This window comes from Bubalus kerabau, chromosome 3, assembly GCF_029407905.1.
Source record: "Bubalus kerabau isolate K-KA32 ecotype Philippines breed swamp buffalo chromosome 3, PCC_UOA_SB_1v2, whole genome shotgun sequence".
Taxonomy (NCBI): Eukaryota; Metazoa; Chordata; class Mammalia; order Artiodactyla; family Bovidae; genus Bubalus; species Bubalus kerabau.
In genome coordinates, this window is record NC_073626.1 from 38,543,249 (window position 1) to 38,560,250 (window position 17,002).

At 37.3% G+C, this 17,002-nt stretch overlaps 1 protein-coding gene across 1 annotated transcript in view; it reads left to right on the forward strand.

The window, feature by feature from the left end:
* KIF6 (kinesin family member 6) overlaps positions 1 to 17,002 on the forward strand; it is a 417,441-nt gene that overhangs the window by 82,514 nt on the left and 317,925 nt on the right. Inside the window, 1 exon segment of the mRNA XM_055574416.1 lies at positions 12,310 to 12,457. Within this exon segment, the coding sequence (XP_055430391.1) occupies positions 12,310 to 12,457 (148 nt within the window).

Here is a 17,002-nt window from a genome sequence, read left to right on the forward strand (position 1 = left end):
ATGGACTGTAGACTGCCAGGCTCCTCTGTCTATGGCATTTCCCAGGCAAGAATATGGGAGTGGGTTGCCATTTCCTCCTCCAGGGGAATCTTCCCGACCCAGGAATTGAACCTGGCTCTCCTGCATAGCAGGCAGATTCTTTACCGTCTGGGCCACCAAAGAAGTATTTACATAGAGGCTTTAATTTTGATAATTCTAGTTCAGATTTATCTTGACTAATAGTCTTAGTAGTCTAATTAAACATATAGTATAATTTCTATTTGCTTAAAAATTCTGCTCTAGGTACTAATTGGTTTGTGTTTTCTGGTGAACTAATTTGATTTCTTCTGATGACATTTTAAAAAATGATAAATATGTATTTTCTTGGCATTATTAATTTTTTCCCAGGCTCAACTGTATGAATCTTTTAAGGTACCCTCTTATTTGCCCCTCTCTGCTCAAAAATGAAGGCAACCCCACCCAGACATGATTCTATGCTGCTCCTCAGTCAGACAGCTGTTGAAACATAGTTCAGATATCTATTTTTCAGAAATACCTTAGAAAGGGTTCTTCCATTGAACAAAAAGTAGCTAGAAAACCTCTAATGACGCCAGTCATTAAACCCATAATCTCACTGCTTTGCTGTTGCTTTCAACTCTGCTTATCTCTTCAGATTTAAGGGACTATAATATCATTTGTTAGGTTCAGTGCACTAAATTAGCAGCACAGTAGTAATTTGTTGATGGTTACTTTGATTTAGATGTTATGTAAGGAGATTTTTAAAGCCTTCTCATCTAGTTAAACAAAAAGAAGTCTCACTTCAGATACGTCTAGACAGCTTTCTTCCACTTGGGGTTAAATAAACAAAGAGTAATAAAAATGAAAAACTAAACCTAAAATGGTTTGTATTTTTTTCTAGGATGTAAATGTGATGTGTGTGGAATAACACTGCAGTTTATAATCTGCAAGAGGGGAGAGGCTTTATTTTTGTTTTATTCATGCAAATATTGAAAGATAAGAAATGAGAAAATAGCTTTGCAATTTAAATTTCTAGGGAAAATGTGTTTTTCAAAAGGAGGGAGAGAATTTCTACAATGCAACTTTCATCTGATCATCAAACTTTGGTTTATAAGGCATTGATTTGCTTACATAAATCAGAAATGTCTCTAGCTAGGGTAAATTAGGCAATAACCTGTATTGTTTGTTTTAGGAAGTACAGAAATATTTCTTACCAAAAATGTATATCCCACCATTCATTGCGGAAATTCATCATTTCCTTTGCGTTACTTTTATTAATTACAATTTTCTCTTTCTGTCTTTTAAATAATTACTACTGATGGGACTGTAAATTGGTGCAGCCATTATGGAAAACAGTATGGAAGTTCCTTAAAAAAAAAGCTAAAAATAGAGTTCCTATGTGATCCAGCAGTCTCACTCCTGGGCATATATCTGGAGAAAACTCTTAATTTGTAAAGATACATGTATTCCAGTGTTCTTTACAGCACTATTTAATAGCCAAGACACAGAAGCAAACAAATTTTTATCAAGAGATGAATGAATAAAGAAGATGGAATAAAGAGCCCACACACATACAATGGAATACTACTCAGCCATAAAAAAACCTATGGATTATCCATACTAAATGAAATAAGTCAGACAGAGAAAGACAAATCATATGATATCACTTGTATGGAGAATCTAGAAATATGACCAAAATGGACTTATTTACAAAATAGAAACAGATTCACAGACATAGAAAACAAATTTATGGTCATCAAGAGGAAAGAGAGGGAGGGATGAATTAGGAGTTTGGGATTAGCAGATATAAACTACTACATATAAAACAGATAAACAGCAAGGTCCTACTGTATAGCAATGAGCTATATTCAGTATCTTATAATAATCCATGTGTGAGCTCAGTCGCTTCAGGCGTGTCTGACTGTGGCCCCGTGGACTGTAGTCACCGGGCTCCTCTGCCCATGGAATTTTCCCAGCAAGAATACTGAAGTGAATTGCGATTTCCTGCTCCAGGGGAATCTTCCCGATCCAGAGATCCAACCTGAGTCTTTTGTGTCTCTTACATTCAGTTCAGTCTCTCAGTCATGTCCAACTCTTTGACCCTGTGGACTGCAGCACAGCAGGCTTCCCTGTCCATCACCAACTCCCAGAGCTTAATGTCCATCAAGTCAGTGATGCTATCCAACCATCTCATCCTCTGTCATTCCCCTCTCCTCCTGCCTTCAATCTTTCCCAGCATCAGGGTCTTTTCAAATGAGTCAGTTCTTTGCATCAGGTGGCCAGAGTATTAGAGTTTCAGCTTCAGCATCAGTCCTTCCAATGAATATTCAGGACTGAATTCCTTTAGGATGGACAGGTTTGATCTCTTTGCTGTCCAAGGGACTCTCAAAGTCTTCTCCAGCACCACAGTTCAAAAGCATCAATTCTTCAGTGCTCAGCTTTCCTTATGGTCCAACTCTCACATCCATACATGACTACTGGAAGAACAATAACTTTGACTAGACAGACTATTGTCAGCAAAGTAATGTCTCTGCTTTTTAATATGCTGTCTATGTTTGTCATAGCTTTTCTTCCAAGGAACAAGCATCTTTTAATTTCATGGCTTCTGTTACCATCCACAGTGATTTTGGAGCCCAAGAAAATAAAAGTGTATTACTGTTTCCATTGTATCCCCATCCATTTGCCATGACGTGATGGGACCAGATGCCATGATCTTTGTTTTCTGAATGTTGAGTTTTAAGCCAGCTTTTTCACTCTCCTCTTTCAGGAGAGTTCTTTAGTTCTGCGTAAGGGTGGTGTTATCTGCGTATCTGAGGTTATTGGTATTTCTCCCGGCAATCTTGATTCCAGCTTGTGTTTCATCCAGTCTGGCATTTCACGTGATGTACTCTGCATATAAGTTAAATAAGCGAGGTGACAATATACAGCCTTGACATACTCCTTTCCTAATTTAGAAGCAGTCCATTGTTTCATGTCTGGTTCTAACTGTTGCTTCTTGACCTGCATACAATTTTCGCAGGAGGCAGGTAAGGTTGTCTGGTATTTTGATCTCTTTAAGAATTTTCCACAGTTTGTTGTGATCCACACAGTCAAAGGCTTTAGTGTAGTCAGTGAAGCAGATGTTCTTCTGAAATTCTCTTGCTTTTTCTGTGATCCAATGGATGTTGGCAAATTGATCTCTGGTTCCTCTGCTTTTTCTAAATCCAGCTTGAACATCTGAAGTTCTTGGTTCACATACTATTGAAGTCTAGCTTGGAGAATTTTGAGCATTACTTTGCTAACGTGTGAGATGAGTGCAATTGTGCAGTAGTTTGAACATTCTTTGGCATTGCCTTTCTTTGGGACTGGAATGAAAACTGACCTTTTCCAGTCCTGTGGCCACTGCTAAGTTTTCTAAATTTGCTGGCATATTGAGTGCAGCACTTTCACAGCATCATCTTTTAGGATTTTAAATAGCTCAGCTGTAATTCCATCACCCCTACTAGCTTTTTTCAAAGTGATGCTTTCTAAGGCCCACTTGACTTCGCACTCCAGGATGTCTGGCTCTAGGTGAGTGATCACACCGTTATGGTTACCTGGCTCATTAAGATCTCTTTTGTATACTTCTTCTGTGTATTCTTGCCACCTCTTCTTAATATCTTCTGCTTCTGTTAGGCCCATAGCATTTCTGTCCTTTTTTGTGCCTATGTTTGATGAAATGCTCCCTTGGTATCTCTAATTTTCTTGAAGCAATCCCTAGTCTTTCCCATTCTGTTGTTTTGCTCTATTTCTTTGCATTGATCACTGAGGAAGGCTTTCTTTCTCCTTGCTATTCTTTGGAACTCTGCATTCAGATGGATTCAGATATCCTTCCTTTTCTCCTTTGCTTTTCACTTCTCTTCTTTTCTCAGCTACATGTAAGGCCTCCTCAGACAACCATTTTGCCTTTTTGCATTTCTTCTTGGGGATGGTTTTGATCACCACCCATTTTACAGTGTTACGAACCTCCATCTATAGTTCTTCAGGCACTATCAGATCTAATCCCTTGAATCTATTTGTCACTTCCACTGTATAATCGTAAGGAAGTGGATTTAGGTCATACCTGAACGGTCTAGTGGTTTTCCCTACTTTCTTCAATGTAAGTCTGAATTTTGCAATAAGGAGTTCATGATCTGAGCCCCAGTCAGCTCCCGGTCTTGTTTTTGCTGACTGTGTAGAGCTTCTCCTTCTTTGGCTGCAAAGAATATAATCAATCTGTTTTCAGTATTGACTGTCTGGTGATGTCCATGTGTCTCTTGCTTTAGCAGGCAGATTCTTTACCATTAGTGCCACCTGGGAAGCCCCCATTATAAGGTATAATGGAAAACAATAACTAAATCACTTTTTCTTTATACTTGAAACTAGCATGACATTGTAAATCAACTATACTTTAGTTAAAAAAGAAGAGTAAGAGACACTATAAAAAGGAAGACAAAAAAAATCAATGTGCAAACAGAGAATTCTGTAGCTTTGAACCTCATTGTTCAAAAATGGAGAAATTAGGACCTTCCTAGATAAACATAAACTGAGAGAATTTGTCATTTGTGAACTAGCCAGTGCTTTTCAATTTAAGCAAGAAAATGAATTAAAGATACCTAGATTGGAAATGAAGAAGTAAAAGTATCTCTTTTTGCAGATGACATGATTATGTATATAGACAGAAATCCACTATAAAATGATTATGAATAACAAGAGAATTAGCAAGTTTGCAGGAATGTAAGATATATGTGTGTGTGTGTGTATATATATATATATATATATATATATAAATTACTTGTATTTCTATGCAGTAGCAATGACCAATCTGAAAGCAAAATTAAAATGTAAATTTTAGTAGATGTTTGTTAACTTCTGCAAAGAAAGATGTCTAATCTTTTGCCATTCTGAATATGTCCTTCCATTGCCTCTGTCATCCATTTGTTCCTATTGAAAAAAATCCATTGTTAATCTTTTTGAAGATTCCTTGTAGGTAATCAGTCACTTTTCTTTTTCTACTTTTAAAGCCTAGATTTGGATATCTTTGAGTTTTTTCTACTTGGAGTATACTGAGATTCTTCGAAATATAGATTCATGTTTTCCATCAAATTTGGGAAGTTTAGAGCCATTATTTCTTTAAATATTTGTCCCTTCTCCATCTGGGACTTCCATTATGTATATGTTGATATCTTAATTTTCTATTTATTTTTCTTCTTAATTTCTGTTCCTCAGACTGGATAGTTGTAATTGACCTATCCTGAAGTTTACTGATTGTTATTTTTTTCTATTGGAGTCAAATGTTCTGTTCTAGTGAATTAAAAAAAAAAAAAAATGGTCATCTTAACTTTCAACTCCGGAATTTCTACTTGGTTCTTTTAAAAAAAATTTTTTTGTTGTTAATATTCTTTTTTATGTAAGATATTCTCATACTTTCTCTAAGCATGCTTTACTTTTTTTTTTTTTGAACATATGTGAATAAATAAATTATACATCTAGATAATGAGTCATTGTCTGGGCTTCCTCCAGGACTGTTTCTGTTAAACCTTTTATTTCTTGTGTATGGGAAATACTTTCCTGTTTCTTTGTGTATTTCAAATTTATTTATTTATTTTTGGCTACGTTGGCTCTTCACTGCTGTGCAGTCTTTACTTCAGTTGCGACGGCCGGGGGCCATTATCTAGTTGTGATGTGCAGGCTTCTCGTTGCAGTGGCTTCTCTTGTTGCAGAGCACGGGCTCTGCAATAAGGCAGGGCACACAGGGCACACAGGTCTCAGTGGCTGTGGCATATGCGCTCAGGAGTTGCAGCTCCTGGACTCTAGAGCATAGGCCCGATAGTTACGGTGCATGGGCTCAGTTGCTCTGTGGCATGTGAAATCTTCCCCAATCAAGGAATGAACCTGTGTCTTCTGCATTGGCAGGTGGATTCTTCACCAGTGAGCCACCAGGGAAGCCCTCAAAATTTTGGGGGTTGGAAAACTGGATGTTATATGTAATGTAATATAACAGCTCTGAAAATCAGATTTCTACCCTCCCTAGAGTTTGTTATTGTTATTGCTGCCACTGCTTTGTTTAGTGAATTTTCTAGACTAACTCTGTAAAGTCTGTATTCTTTGTTGCTTGCAGCCTCTGAAATCACTGCTCACTTGCTTAATCATCAATTAATAACTGGACAGAGCTGTCCTTAAATGCCTTAAACCAGTCCATCTCCAAACCTTTGATGAAGGAGTCTGTGTAGGGTTGGGGCACCCTCTCAATGCTCCAGAAGTTTGTAACTGCCTTAGCTTTTACTTCATGCTTGTGCAGAGCCTCAGGGTCAGCCAGAAGTGAGATACAATCACCTTCTTGGGTCTTTCCTGGGCGCGCGCATAGCCCAGCACAGTATGCGGCCTTCTGGAGACTCGGGAATATATCATTACTTTCAAAGCTCTCATAAACATATCATTCCACAGATTTTTATTGTAAGCCTTTTTCACCCTCTTGTTTGCCTCACTAACATTGCAACCTAGGGCAACTGTAATATTAAACACTTAACACTGATTTTTTTTTTTTCAATAAACACCGTGGGGAGAGGGCTGTTTGCACTGAGTGAGCTCTGAGTCAGGTCAAACAATGACAAATGCTGTGAGTGGGGCTTTTCCAGGACGTTTCCAGACAGGTCAGAGAAATGCAATTCTTTGGGCTCCAAACCTGTACTGCGCCCCAGCTGTTGCTAGTCTCCTGTTGCTAGTTTGCACCGTCACACTTGCTCTGGCTGCAAGGCTGTTGTCTTTTCAAGGCTACCATGGAGTTGGGGAGAAGGGAGTAGGAATGGTTAGGTTAAAACACCATAAAGCTCACTGTTCTTACTGATATTCAGTCATTTATCTTGAGTAAGCACTCCTTGGACTGTTGTGAACCTTTGGGTATCTTCTAGGGTTCTAAAAAAGTTGACTTTTACTATATCTGCCACTGTTCTTATTGTTCTTATGGAGACATAATTTTGAAAGGTCCTTACCGCACTATATTTATTTTTAATTAGTATTTTTCTCATAGGCCAGATGAGATTAGAAACATATGAAACTTCCCAGTGTCCAATGAAGAGGGGGGAAGATTGAGTTTGGATGAGGAGGCTCAACTGAAAGGAACTGGAGACAAAATTTGCCCATTTATATTTCTTTATTTAGTTTTTATTGTAGCAGTGTAATATAGAAATAGCCATAGAACATATATAGGTGGCGCCTACATTTAAAAAATTTTATATAGCATTCTTTGAAGCTTTGCCATTTGGTTTTCTATTCTACTGCAGTTGCAGGGAAGGAAGAGTAAGCACATAGAAGATGGTATAATATTAAGACAACTGATAGAAAGAGAATGTTTAAGTTTAAAAATGTAGACATAACAATCATCAGGTGCCAGTATAGCACACTACAGTGCTCACTTGTCATAGGTTGTGAAAAGCTTTTCATAGCCAAATCAGAATGAAAATGCTAATTTATTCTCTGTGTCCATTACTTTTAAATATTAGAAATATCTGATATTTTAGAAGGTTTTCTATCAAAACTCAATAAAATGTTTAATGTTTGATACTTAAAGTCATAGACATCATTTACCTAGTGCATTTGTGGCCAAGAAATATATTTCCAAATGACATTGTTAATGGGATATTGCTATATAATTGGTGACAGATTCTGTTGAGTAGAAATATTCTGTAATAATTCAGCTCCAATGGCCCAAGGCTCTAGACTGGCCTTACCACCAGGCTGGCTCCTGTGAACCCAGCCTCCAGACCAGCTCCTGTGAAACCAGGCTCCCAGTCCATCCTACTCTTGGCTAAACTCTAGGACCCAGACGCCGGACCCACCTCAGTGATTCCCAATGCCGGGTCAGCCCCTGTGGACCCAGCATTCAAGTTCACCCATGCAGGCATGACATCATCAAGGGAAATTAATAAAGCTCCAAAGACTAGCCCTAAAGAAATAGAGATCTGTGTGCTTTCTGACAAAGTATTTACAATAATCCACTTAAATTTAGGTAACCACAAGAAACCAAATGTAGACAACGAAATTAGGAAAACAATACATAAGCAAAATGAAAAATTCAACAAAGAAATAGAAGCCATTAAAAAACAAGCAAACTAAAGTCCTAGGGTCAAGGAATACAATAACTTAATTGAAGATTCATTGGAAAGCTTCATAGTTGACTCATCCAAGCAGAAGCAAGAATTGATTAACTAGAAAAAAAAGAGTCATTTGAAATCATCCAGTTAGAGAAGCAAAAAGAAAAGAGAATACAAAGAGTGAAGAAAACCTACATGAAGCATGAGATACCATAAAAGAAACAAGCTACTCATTGTTAAAGTCTCAGAAGAGAGGGATTAAAGGGACTGAAAGCTTATTTAAAGAAATAATGAGTAAGAATTGTCAAATCTGGGGAGAGACTTGGATATCCCTGTTCATGAACTAATATGTCACCCTAAAATTTCAGACCAAGACACATTAAAATAAAACTATCTAAAATCAAAAACCAAGAGAAAATTTTAAAAACACCAAAAAAAAAAAAAAACAAAAAACTGCCCACAATAAGGGAAACCCCATACGGTTATCAGCAGATTTCTTAGCATAAACTTTTCAGCCCAAGAGAGTGGGCAGACATTTAAGTGTGGGGGGGGGGGTGGAAAACTGCCAACCAAGAATACTTTACTGGCAAAGTTGTCTTACAGAAATGAGGGAGAAATAAAAGTTGATAGAATTCATCACTAGACTTGCCTTACAAGAAATGCTGAAAGGGCTCTTCAAGCTGAATTGAAAAGACACTAATTAGTAACATGAAAACATATGAAAATATAAACATAATGGTAAAGGTAAGTATATAGTCAAATTCAGAACACTTTAATACTGTAATATGGTGATGTGTTACCAGGCTTCCTTGGTAGCTCAGTGGTAAAGAATCTGCCTATCAATGCAGGAGATGCAAGTTCGATCCCTGGGTCAGGAAGATCCCCTGGAGAAGGAAATGGCAACTCACTCCAGTATTCTTGCCTGGAAAATTCCATGGACAGAGGAGCCTGGTGGGCTAGAGTCCATGGGGTCACAAAAGAGTCAGACATGACTTAGCAATTAAACAACAATGACATGGTGATGTGCTAATTGCTTAACTCTAGTATAGAGTTTAAAGGACAAAAGTATTAAAAACTAACTATAGCTACAATATTTTGTTAATAAATATACAATATAAAAAGGGGCAAACTGTGATACCAAAAACATAAAAAATGGGACAAGGAGTAAATGGGTAGAATTTTTATATGTGATCAAAGTTAAGCTATCAGCTTAAAATAATCTGTTATATTAAGATATTTTATGTAAGTCTCATTGTAACCACAAAGCAAACACCTGCAGGAGATACACAAAAGATAAAGAGGAAAGAATCAAAGCATCAATTTCCAAGGAAAGACAGAAGAGGAAGAAAGGGACAAAGGAACTACAAAATAGCTAGAAAGCAAGTTTTTTTTTTTTTTTCCTTAAACTAAATTGACAAACTTTTAGCTAGCCACCTAAGAGTAAAAGTAGAATTCCCTAATAAATAAAATCAGAGATGAAAATGGGAATCTAACAGCTAACACCAAAGAAATGCAGAAGATCATAAGAGACTCCTATGGGCATTTATATCCCAGCAAGCTGGATAACCTCGAAAAAGTTTTTAGAAATATACAATGAAGTGAGACTGAGTCATGGAGAAATGGAAACTTTGAACAGATCAATAACAATAAGGAAATTGAATTAGTAATCAAAAATCTTTCAACAAAGAAAATCCCAAGTCCAGATTGTTTCACTAGTGAATTCTACCAAATACTTAAAAATTAATGCCAATCCTTCTCAAACTCTTCTAAAAAAAGTTGGAGAGGAAGGAACATTTCTACATTCATTTTACAAGGTCAGCATTACACTGATACCAAAGCCAGATTAAGGACACCACAAGGAAACTATAGACTAATATCCCTGATGAATATAGATGCGAAAAATCCCAACAACATACTAGCAAACTGAATTCAAAAGCACATTAAAAGGATCACACACCATGTTCAAGTAGGATTATCCCTGGAATGCAAAGATGATTTAACATGTGCAAATCAAAAAATGTGATACACTACATTCACAGAAGATAAAAATCGTATGATCATCTCAACAGGTGCAGGAATAAATTTAACCAAGAAAGTGAAAGATCTGTATGCTGAAAATTACAAGACATTAAAGAGAAAATTAAACAAGACACAAATAAATGGATAAATATACCATGTTCATGGATCAGAAGAATTAATGTTATTAAAATGAACAAGCCACCTACAGCCACCTATAGATCTAATGCAATCCCTATTAAAATTTCAATGACATTTTTCACAAAAGCAGTTAAAAACACCTAAATTTCTTAAGGACCACAGAAGAATTTGAATAGCCAAGGCAGTCCTAAGAAAGAAGAACAAAGCTGGAGGCATATTTCCTGATTTCAAGAGAAGAGAAGGGGACTTTTGTACACTGTCAGTTAAATGTAAGTTGCTTGCAGCCACCATTAAAAACACTATGGAGTTTCCTTAAAAAAATTAAAGATGGAACTACCATATGATACAGCACCCCTACTTCTGGGTATACGGACATCTGTCAGTATCTGTGGAGGATTAATTCCAGGACCCCTTGTGTTTACCAAAATCCATGAATGCTCAAGTCCCATACTTGATTCTCTGTATCCACGGGTTTCGAATCTGTGGATTCAATGAACGTTGGGTGGAAACTTGAATCTACAGTTGGTTGAATCTGAAGGTGTAAAACCCACAAATGCAGAAGGCTTTTTGTATTTACTGAAAAAAGTCCACGTCAAAGTTCTAACCCAAGTTGTTCAAAGGTCAACTATATATCCAAAGTAAATGAAATCACTGTCTCAAAGAGATATCTGCACTCCCAAGGCAATTGGCAAGGCATGGAAAAACTTGTGTCCATCTATGGATGAATAGATAAAGACGTGGTATATATTCGCAATGGGATATTATTCAGTTATAAAAAAGGAGAAAATTCTTTTGTGACAACATAGATAGACCTTGAGAGCATTATGCTAAGTAAAATAAGTTAAAGACAAATACTATATGTTCTCACTTACATGTGGAATCTATAAAAACAAACTCATAGAAATAGAGAGTAGAATGGTGGTTACCTGGGGCTGTGGAGTAGAGAAAATGGGGAGATGTTGGCCAAAGGATATAAGCTTCTAAATATAGGATGAGTAAGTTCTGGGCATCTAATATACAGCATAGTGACAATGATTAGCAATTCTGTATTATGTATTTATAAGTTGTAAAGAGAGCAAATCTTAAATGTTATCACCACAAAAAAGATACTTATTTGAGGTGATGAATGTGTTGATGGATTTATTAAGTCAACTTATTGTGGTAATTATTTCACAGTATATATTGTATTGATTCGTCACATTGTACACCTTAATTTTATATATGTTATATGCCAACTTTATCTCAGTGAAGCAGGGGCAAAAGAGAAATTATGTTAAAAACTAAGGAGATTTGTGTAGAGTTTGTAATAATATATTTCAATATTGGTTCATTAATTGTGACAAATGTACAATATCCGTCTAAGATCTGAACAATAGAGGAAACCAGGTGTGGGGTATATGTGAACTCCCTATACTATCTTTGCAACTTTTCTGTAAATATAAAAGGGTCAACTACATTTGGCCCTTGAAAAATGAGGGGTTTAGGTTGAAAGTCCAAGTATAGCTTTACAGTTAGCCCCGTGTATTCCTGGTTTTGCATCACTGGATTCAACCAACTGAGGATCATGTAGTATTGTAGTATGTATTTAGTGAAAAAAATCTGATTATATGTGGACCCTTGTTGTCCAAGGGTTAATTATATTCTAAAATAAAAATTTTATTCAAACAACAGAAGAAAATATTTCAGATGACTGGATCCCATTTGAGTTACTAGTTCTTTCTTAGAGAAAAGGATTGATGTGCTAAGACTCCTAAATAAAAAATAATTCCTAGCTAGCTAGTCACATCCATAAATTTTTCTATAGATATTTCTATCGATGTCTTTTCAGTAGTGTTGAATCAAATTGCTATTAAAATAGCCATATAATACAAATGATCCTGGAGGATGGCATGGCAACCCACTCCAGTATTCCTGCCTGGAGAATCCCATGGACAGGGGAGCCTGGAGGGCTACAGTTCAAAGTGTCGCAGAGTCGGACACGATGAAGCGACTTAGCATGCGTGCATGCGTAATACAAATACAACTAGCCATTTTGATATTAAAAGTGTGCCATTCCTTTACGCAGCGTCCTGGCAGGTTACAATGGTACCATCTTTGCATATGGACAAACAGGCAGCGGTAAGACGTTCACCATCACGGGCGGGGCGGAGCGCTACAGCGACAGAGGCATCATCCCAAGGACACTGTCATACATTTTTGAGCAATTACAAAAGGTATGGAGCTTCCAGTTCATTTTATGCTCGATACATTCCGCAGAAATTTACTGTGGGTGGAAAATTCACTGTGACATTTTATTGTATTGTATACAAATGAGGAAATATTGCGTAGTAACTCTGGCCATAATTTACATTTAAGGAAAGTTTGGGGTTTTGCTGAAAAGGTAGAAATCCAGAAGGTGCCTCATTTTAAGTGATTCTGCTTCAGCAAAGACTCAAAGGGAGTTCCTTCTGATACACCCATGGAGGTTAAAAGAACAGATAACACATTTTCCCAATTAATATCTTCTATTTCTCATTAAGAAATTGAAAAATATCTTTTATTTTAGCTACTAAAGCAGTGAATAGGATAGTGTGGCTTTACCTCCTTCACACTTTTATTGGAAGCCCAGAGGAATTTACCACAGTAAACATCCTATTGCAATTAATATTGTTATGAAGAGGAGTTTCCTTTCTATAGTATATGCATCATTTATTGTATAGTTCCAAATCCCTGTTTCTTTTTTCTTTTTTTGAAGTAGCAAAGGGTAGCTTTATTACTTTTGCTAGGCAAAGGGGAACACAGCAGGTTGCTGCCTCAAAAAACTATGTCCCCCAAGTATCTGTTTCTTTATCAAGATTTAACACAACTTACAGTGTAGGTATCTCTATCCCATTTTAAAACTGAGAAAACTGACCATGAGGCTGGCTTTATTTTGCTGGCTGTTTTTAAACAAATCCTACACAATGAGTCACTTAAATTCTCTAGGTTTCAGTTCTCCTCTGAAAATAGGGACTGCATTGTACTAGACAATCTCTGGCATCTTGGCTAGTTCTAGCACTTCTTTGGTTGTATCACTTCTGTGGAACAAATGGCCTAACTGGGTCAGTGTAACAGTGTTTCCAAAATTTCTCCACTGTATACTGCTGGCATTTTGAGTTGCAAAGATGAGAATTGCTGAGATATGCAGAATTCTAATTTCCACCCATAAAGTAGCAATTACCCATTAGTTCAGCTCATCTCTCCCTAGCACAAACATGCCAGCTCTGCGTGCCAGAAAATTTGGGAAGGAAAGGATTGAGTATAATATATATGTTGAATCCAAATTCTTCCTTTTCGTTTACTCATTTATTTCTGACATTAGCTGTTTTGTTTTGTTCCCAGATCTCACAAACTGGGAATATAATTTCTAGTAGTTTTTGTGGCTTAATGTCGGAGTGTGCTGTCTTGAGGAAATCACTGAAGGTGGTACAGACCAACCTGGTTCTTAGTGCACCGCTTAACAGGGTGTGGACTCGGGCAGTTGCTCGATGTCTCAGGCTTGTGGAGTGGCTTTGAGAGTTGAATATACTGTATTTAAAGACACTGTCCAATTCCTGGCACATAGGCAATGCTCAAAACACGATAGCTATCGCTACAGCCATTAATGTCTTCTGGCCAATTGACTTCTGACCAATTTCAAAGAACCCTTTGAAACTTAGAACGAATGGAGCTAATCCCCTAATTAAGTTAAACAAAATGAATTCTTTCCTAACAGAAAATATATTTGTCTTTAAATTTCATCTGTGGTTACCAAAATACAGTTTTTAAAGTCTAAATATCTCCCAAGTACCTACCTTGGGTTCATTGTTTTATATCTGTTTGTCATTGATGTTACTCTAAACCTCATTTCATTCTGAATGATTCTAAATAACCTCCTGGACTTGGAGGGACCCCCATCCAGGACAACTCCTTGTAAATGAACAGATTAACAGGATGGGGCACAACGCATTTGTTATAAACCGACTGAACTGTGGCCGAATGAGCCAGAGGCAGCTTTGAAATTCTTCATCAAGTTTGTCCTTACTTCTTAGCTGAGAAATGCCGACAGGTACTCAGCTGCCCCCAGTTGACTGCTTTAGAAGTCACATGGTGCTCTCCAGACTCCTTAAAGGAAACATTTGACTTATGCAAAGTATTTATCTCAAGACAAACTAAGAACTAGTGCATACCAGGTGCTAAAATGCCTGTGAATAGGAGATAGGAGCACATTTGCAAAGATTTTCAAAGATGAAAATTGATACCATTTATTTTAGAAATCACCACTCATTATTTTTGAGTATTGTGAGGCTCATGCTTGTTTGGGGGCAGGAGCAAAGGCTGTCTGCAGGGAACATGTGTGTTACATTACAGTCTGGCACTCCTAAACAGTAAAAAAAGGAGTAATAAGGAAAGGTAGCTGCCACATAGCTCGGTGAATTTTAAGTGTGTATTCCAAGAAAAGCCCAGAAAATGCAGGAGCTGGAGGAGCCAAAGGAATTATCCCTATCATCTCAGGGCAATGGACTTGCCATTTTCCTGACTTTTTTTTTTATTTCTTCTGGTTTCTGAAAGAAGAGAGTTTCTCCCCTGCGGATGAACATACAGTTTGTTCTTTTTGCCTTTCTTTTCCTTTCTTTCTGTATTCACATACTGAATTCTCTGTTTGGAGGCTTTCAGAAATAATAATAGCAGCAGCAGCAATGATTTATCGGTGCCTATTGACATTTATCGGTGCCTAGCATTGTTGTTAGGATTTAAAATACAGAGACTTATTTCTCCATTACAATAGTTCTGCAATTAAAGGTTATTATCCCCGATTTCGTGATTAAACAACTGAGGCTAAGGGCGCAGGATCACTCAGTTACAAAGGCAGAGCCACTGCTCTAACCCAGCTTTGTCTGGTGCTGAGATGAATTCATATTTGTACGCTAAAATCTCAAACCATAATCGATGGGGCATGTCGGATATGTTCAGATAAGTTTTAGACATGTGTTGTTTCAGACAGGATCTCAGGATGTTGCTGAGTGATTCCCCTTGGATTGTAACTTGCTCTAAGAATCTTTCAGGGATGGACAGCATGTACGTTGATCATGGAGCACTTTTTTCCACAAGTATTTTAAGTAGTATTTTAGGAAACATTGGCTTAGACTAAAGGCCACTCAGACTGTCTAGCGTTGCAGTGTATATTTGTAGTCTCTTGTTTCCTGCACGAATGTAAGCTATAGCCCCCTAAATTATGTTGATATGATGCCTTTACTAAAGGAGGACACTAATATAATTGATAGATCATTTGTCAGTGTTAGCAGCCAGCGTCACCTGCATCAAGATTTCCAGCATCTGGTTGGGAGAAGTTGTTTAGTAGAGATTCAACCCATGCTGTCACTTTTGCAGAACACCAGACACGGAATTTCAGCTGTAGTTTGAGTATCCCGCTATAGTCATGTGTTAGCTGAGAACTGCCTTAATTTTTCGTGTATTATTTCATTTTTATGAAGTGGTAGTATCTTTATGTGGATAGTTTGGGCCATTTTAGGGCCAGAGAATCATATTAATTTTAACCTGAAGAACACAGAGTCCTTATCCAACTTCCACACTTTAGTGGGTGTGGAACAGAAGCCTGACCTGGTAGCAGCTCAGAGTTGCCAGGACCAAGATTCCAGATTTGAATTTGCAGGCCATGATTCTTTTCCCATCTTCTCCTTCTTTGAATAATACCTGTCAAATGGGTTTTCTTGAATATAGAAAAGAATCCTATCTATGAATATCCACTCTGACAATCTGCCGACCTTCTTGCCAGAAGACACAAATATACTCTCCTCTTTTGAGTAGCAAGACTCTTAATATTTGCAGAAATGGAAGCATTTCTGTCTTGGGGGAAACAAGAAGAGGTACTCTTATTGATACTTTGTATTGAAAAACAGAGCTTGGATTTTTCTTGAGACCTGAAAAAAAAAATCCCCTGTTTTATTCCATCTAAGAGGTAGTGAGTTCTTTCTGTCTGTTGGCAGAACTGAGACAAGGACCAGTCACCTTGACTTTTATCTTAATTACTTTGATGCCTGTATCATTGCATCTCAGCAATGACGCACAGAAAAGGCCTTTCTCTAATCAATAGCTGAATATCTCTAATTTGCCACTTGGGCAAGGAAAATTAACCCAACAGGTAGGGTATAAGTGGAGTAGGAAACAGCAACCCACTCCAGTATTCTTGCCTGGGACATCCCATGAACAGAGGATCCTGATAGGCTACAGTCCATGGGGTCACAAAGAGTCAGACACGACTGAGCAATTGAGCATGCAAGGTATAAGTAGTGAGCTGTTAATGTCCATCTTACTGTTACTGTTAATGTCCATCTTATTGTTATCCCCTGGAATTCACTTTCCACATCTATTTACTGTCTGTTATCTGTCATTGGAAATTTGAATATTAGAAAAGTTAAAAAGGAATTACGATTGAAGATGGAAATTCTTTGGCAACTGAAGTTTTTAAACTGAAATAACAATTCTGTGTTCTGGTGTTTTTTTTTTTTCCTGTCTGAAAGTAAAAAATAGTGTTTTATACAGTTCTGCAACCAAGTTGGTCCATTTCAAGTGTATATTGACTTTTTACATATAATGTGGAAACAATAAAAAATAACAGACTGAAGTTGCTTGTAATCATGGATGTTGGCCATCTTAAAAAAAAAAGCTTCATGCATATGGTAACTGGCAACTTGAAAGTGTCACGAACTGAAAATGAAAACCATGCAAAGTGAGAAAGT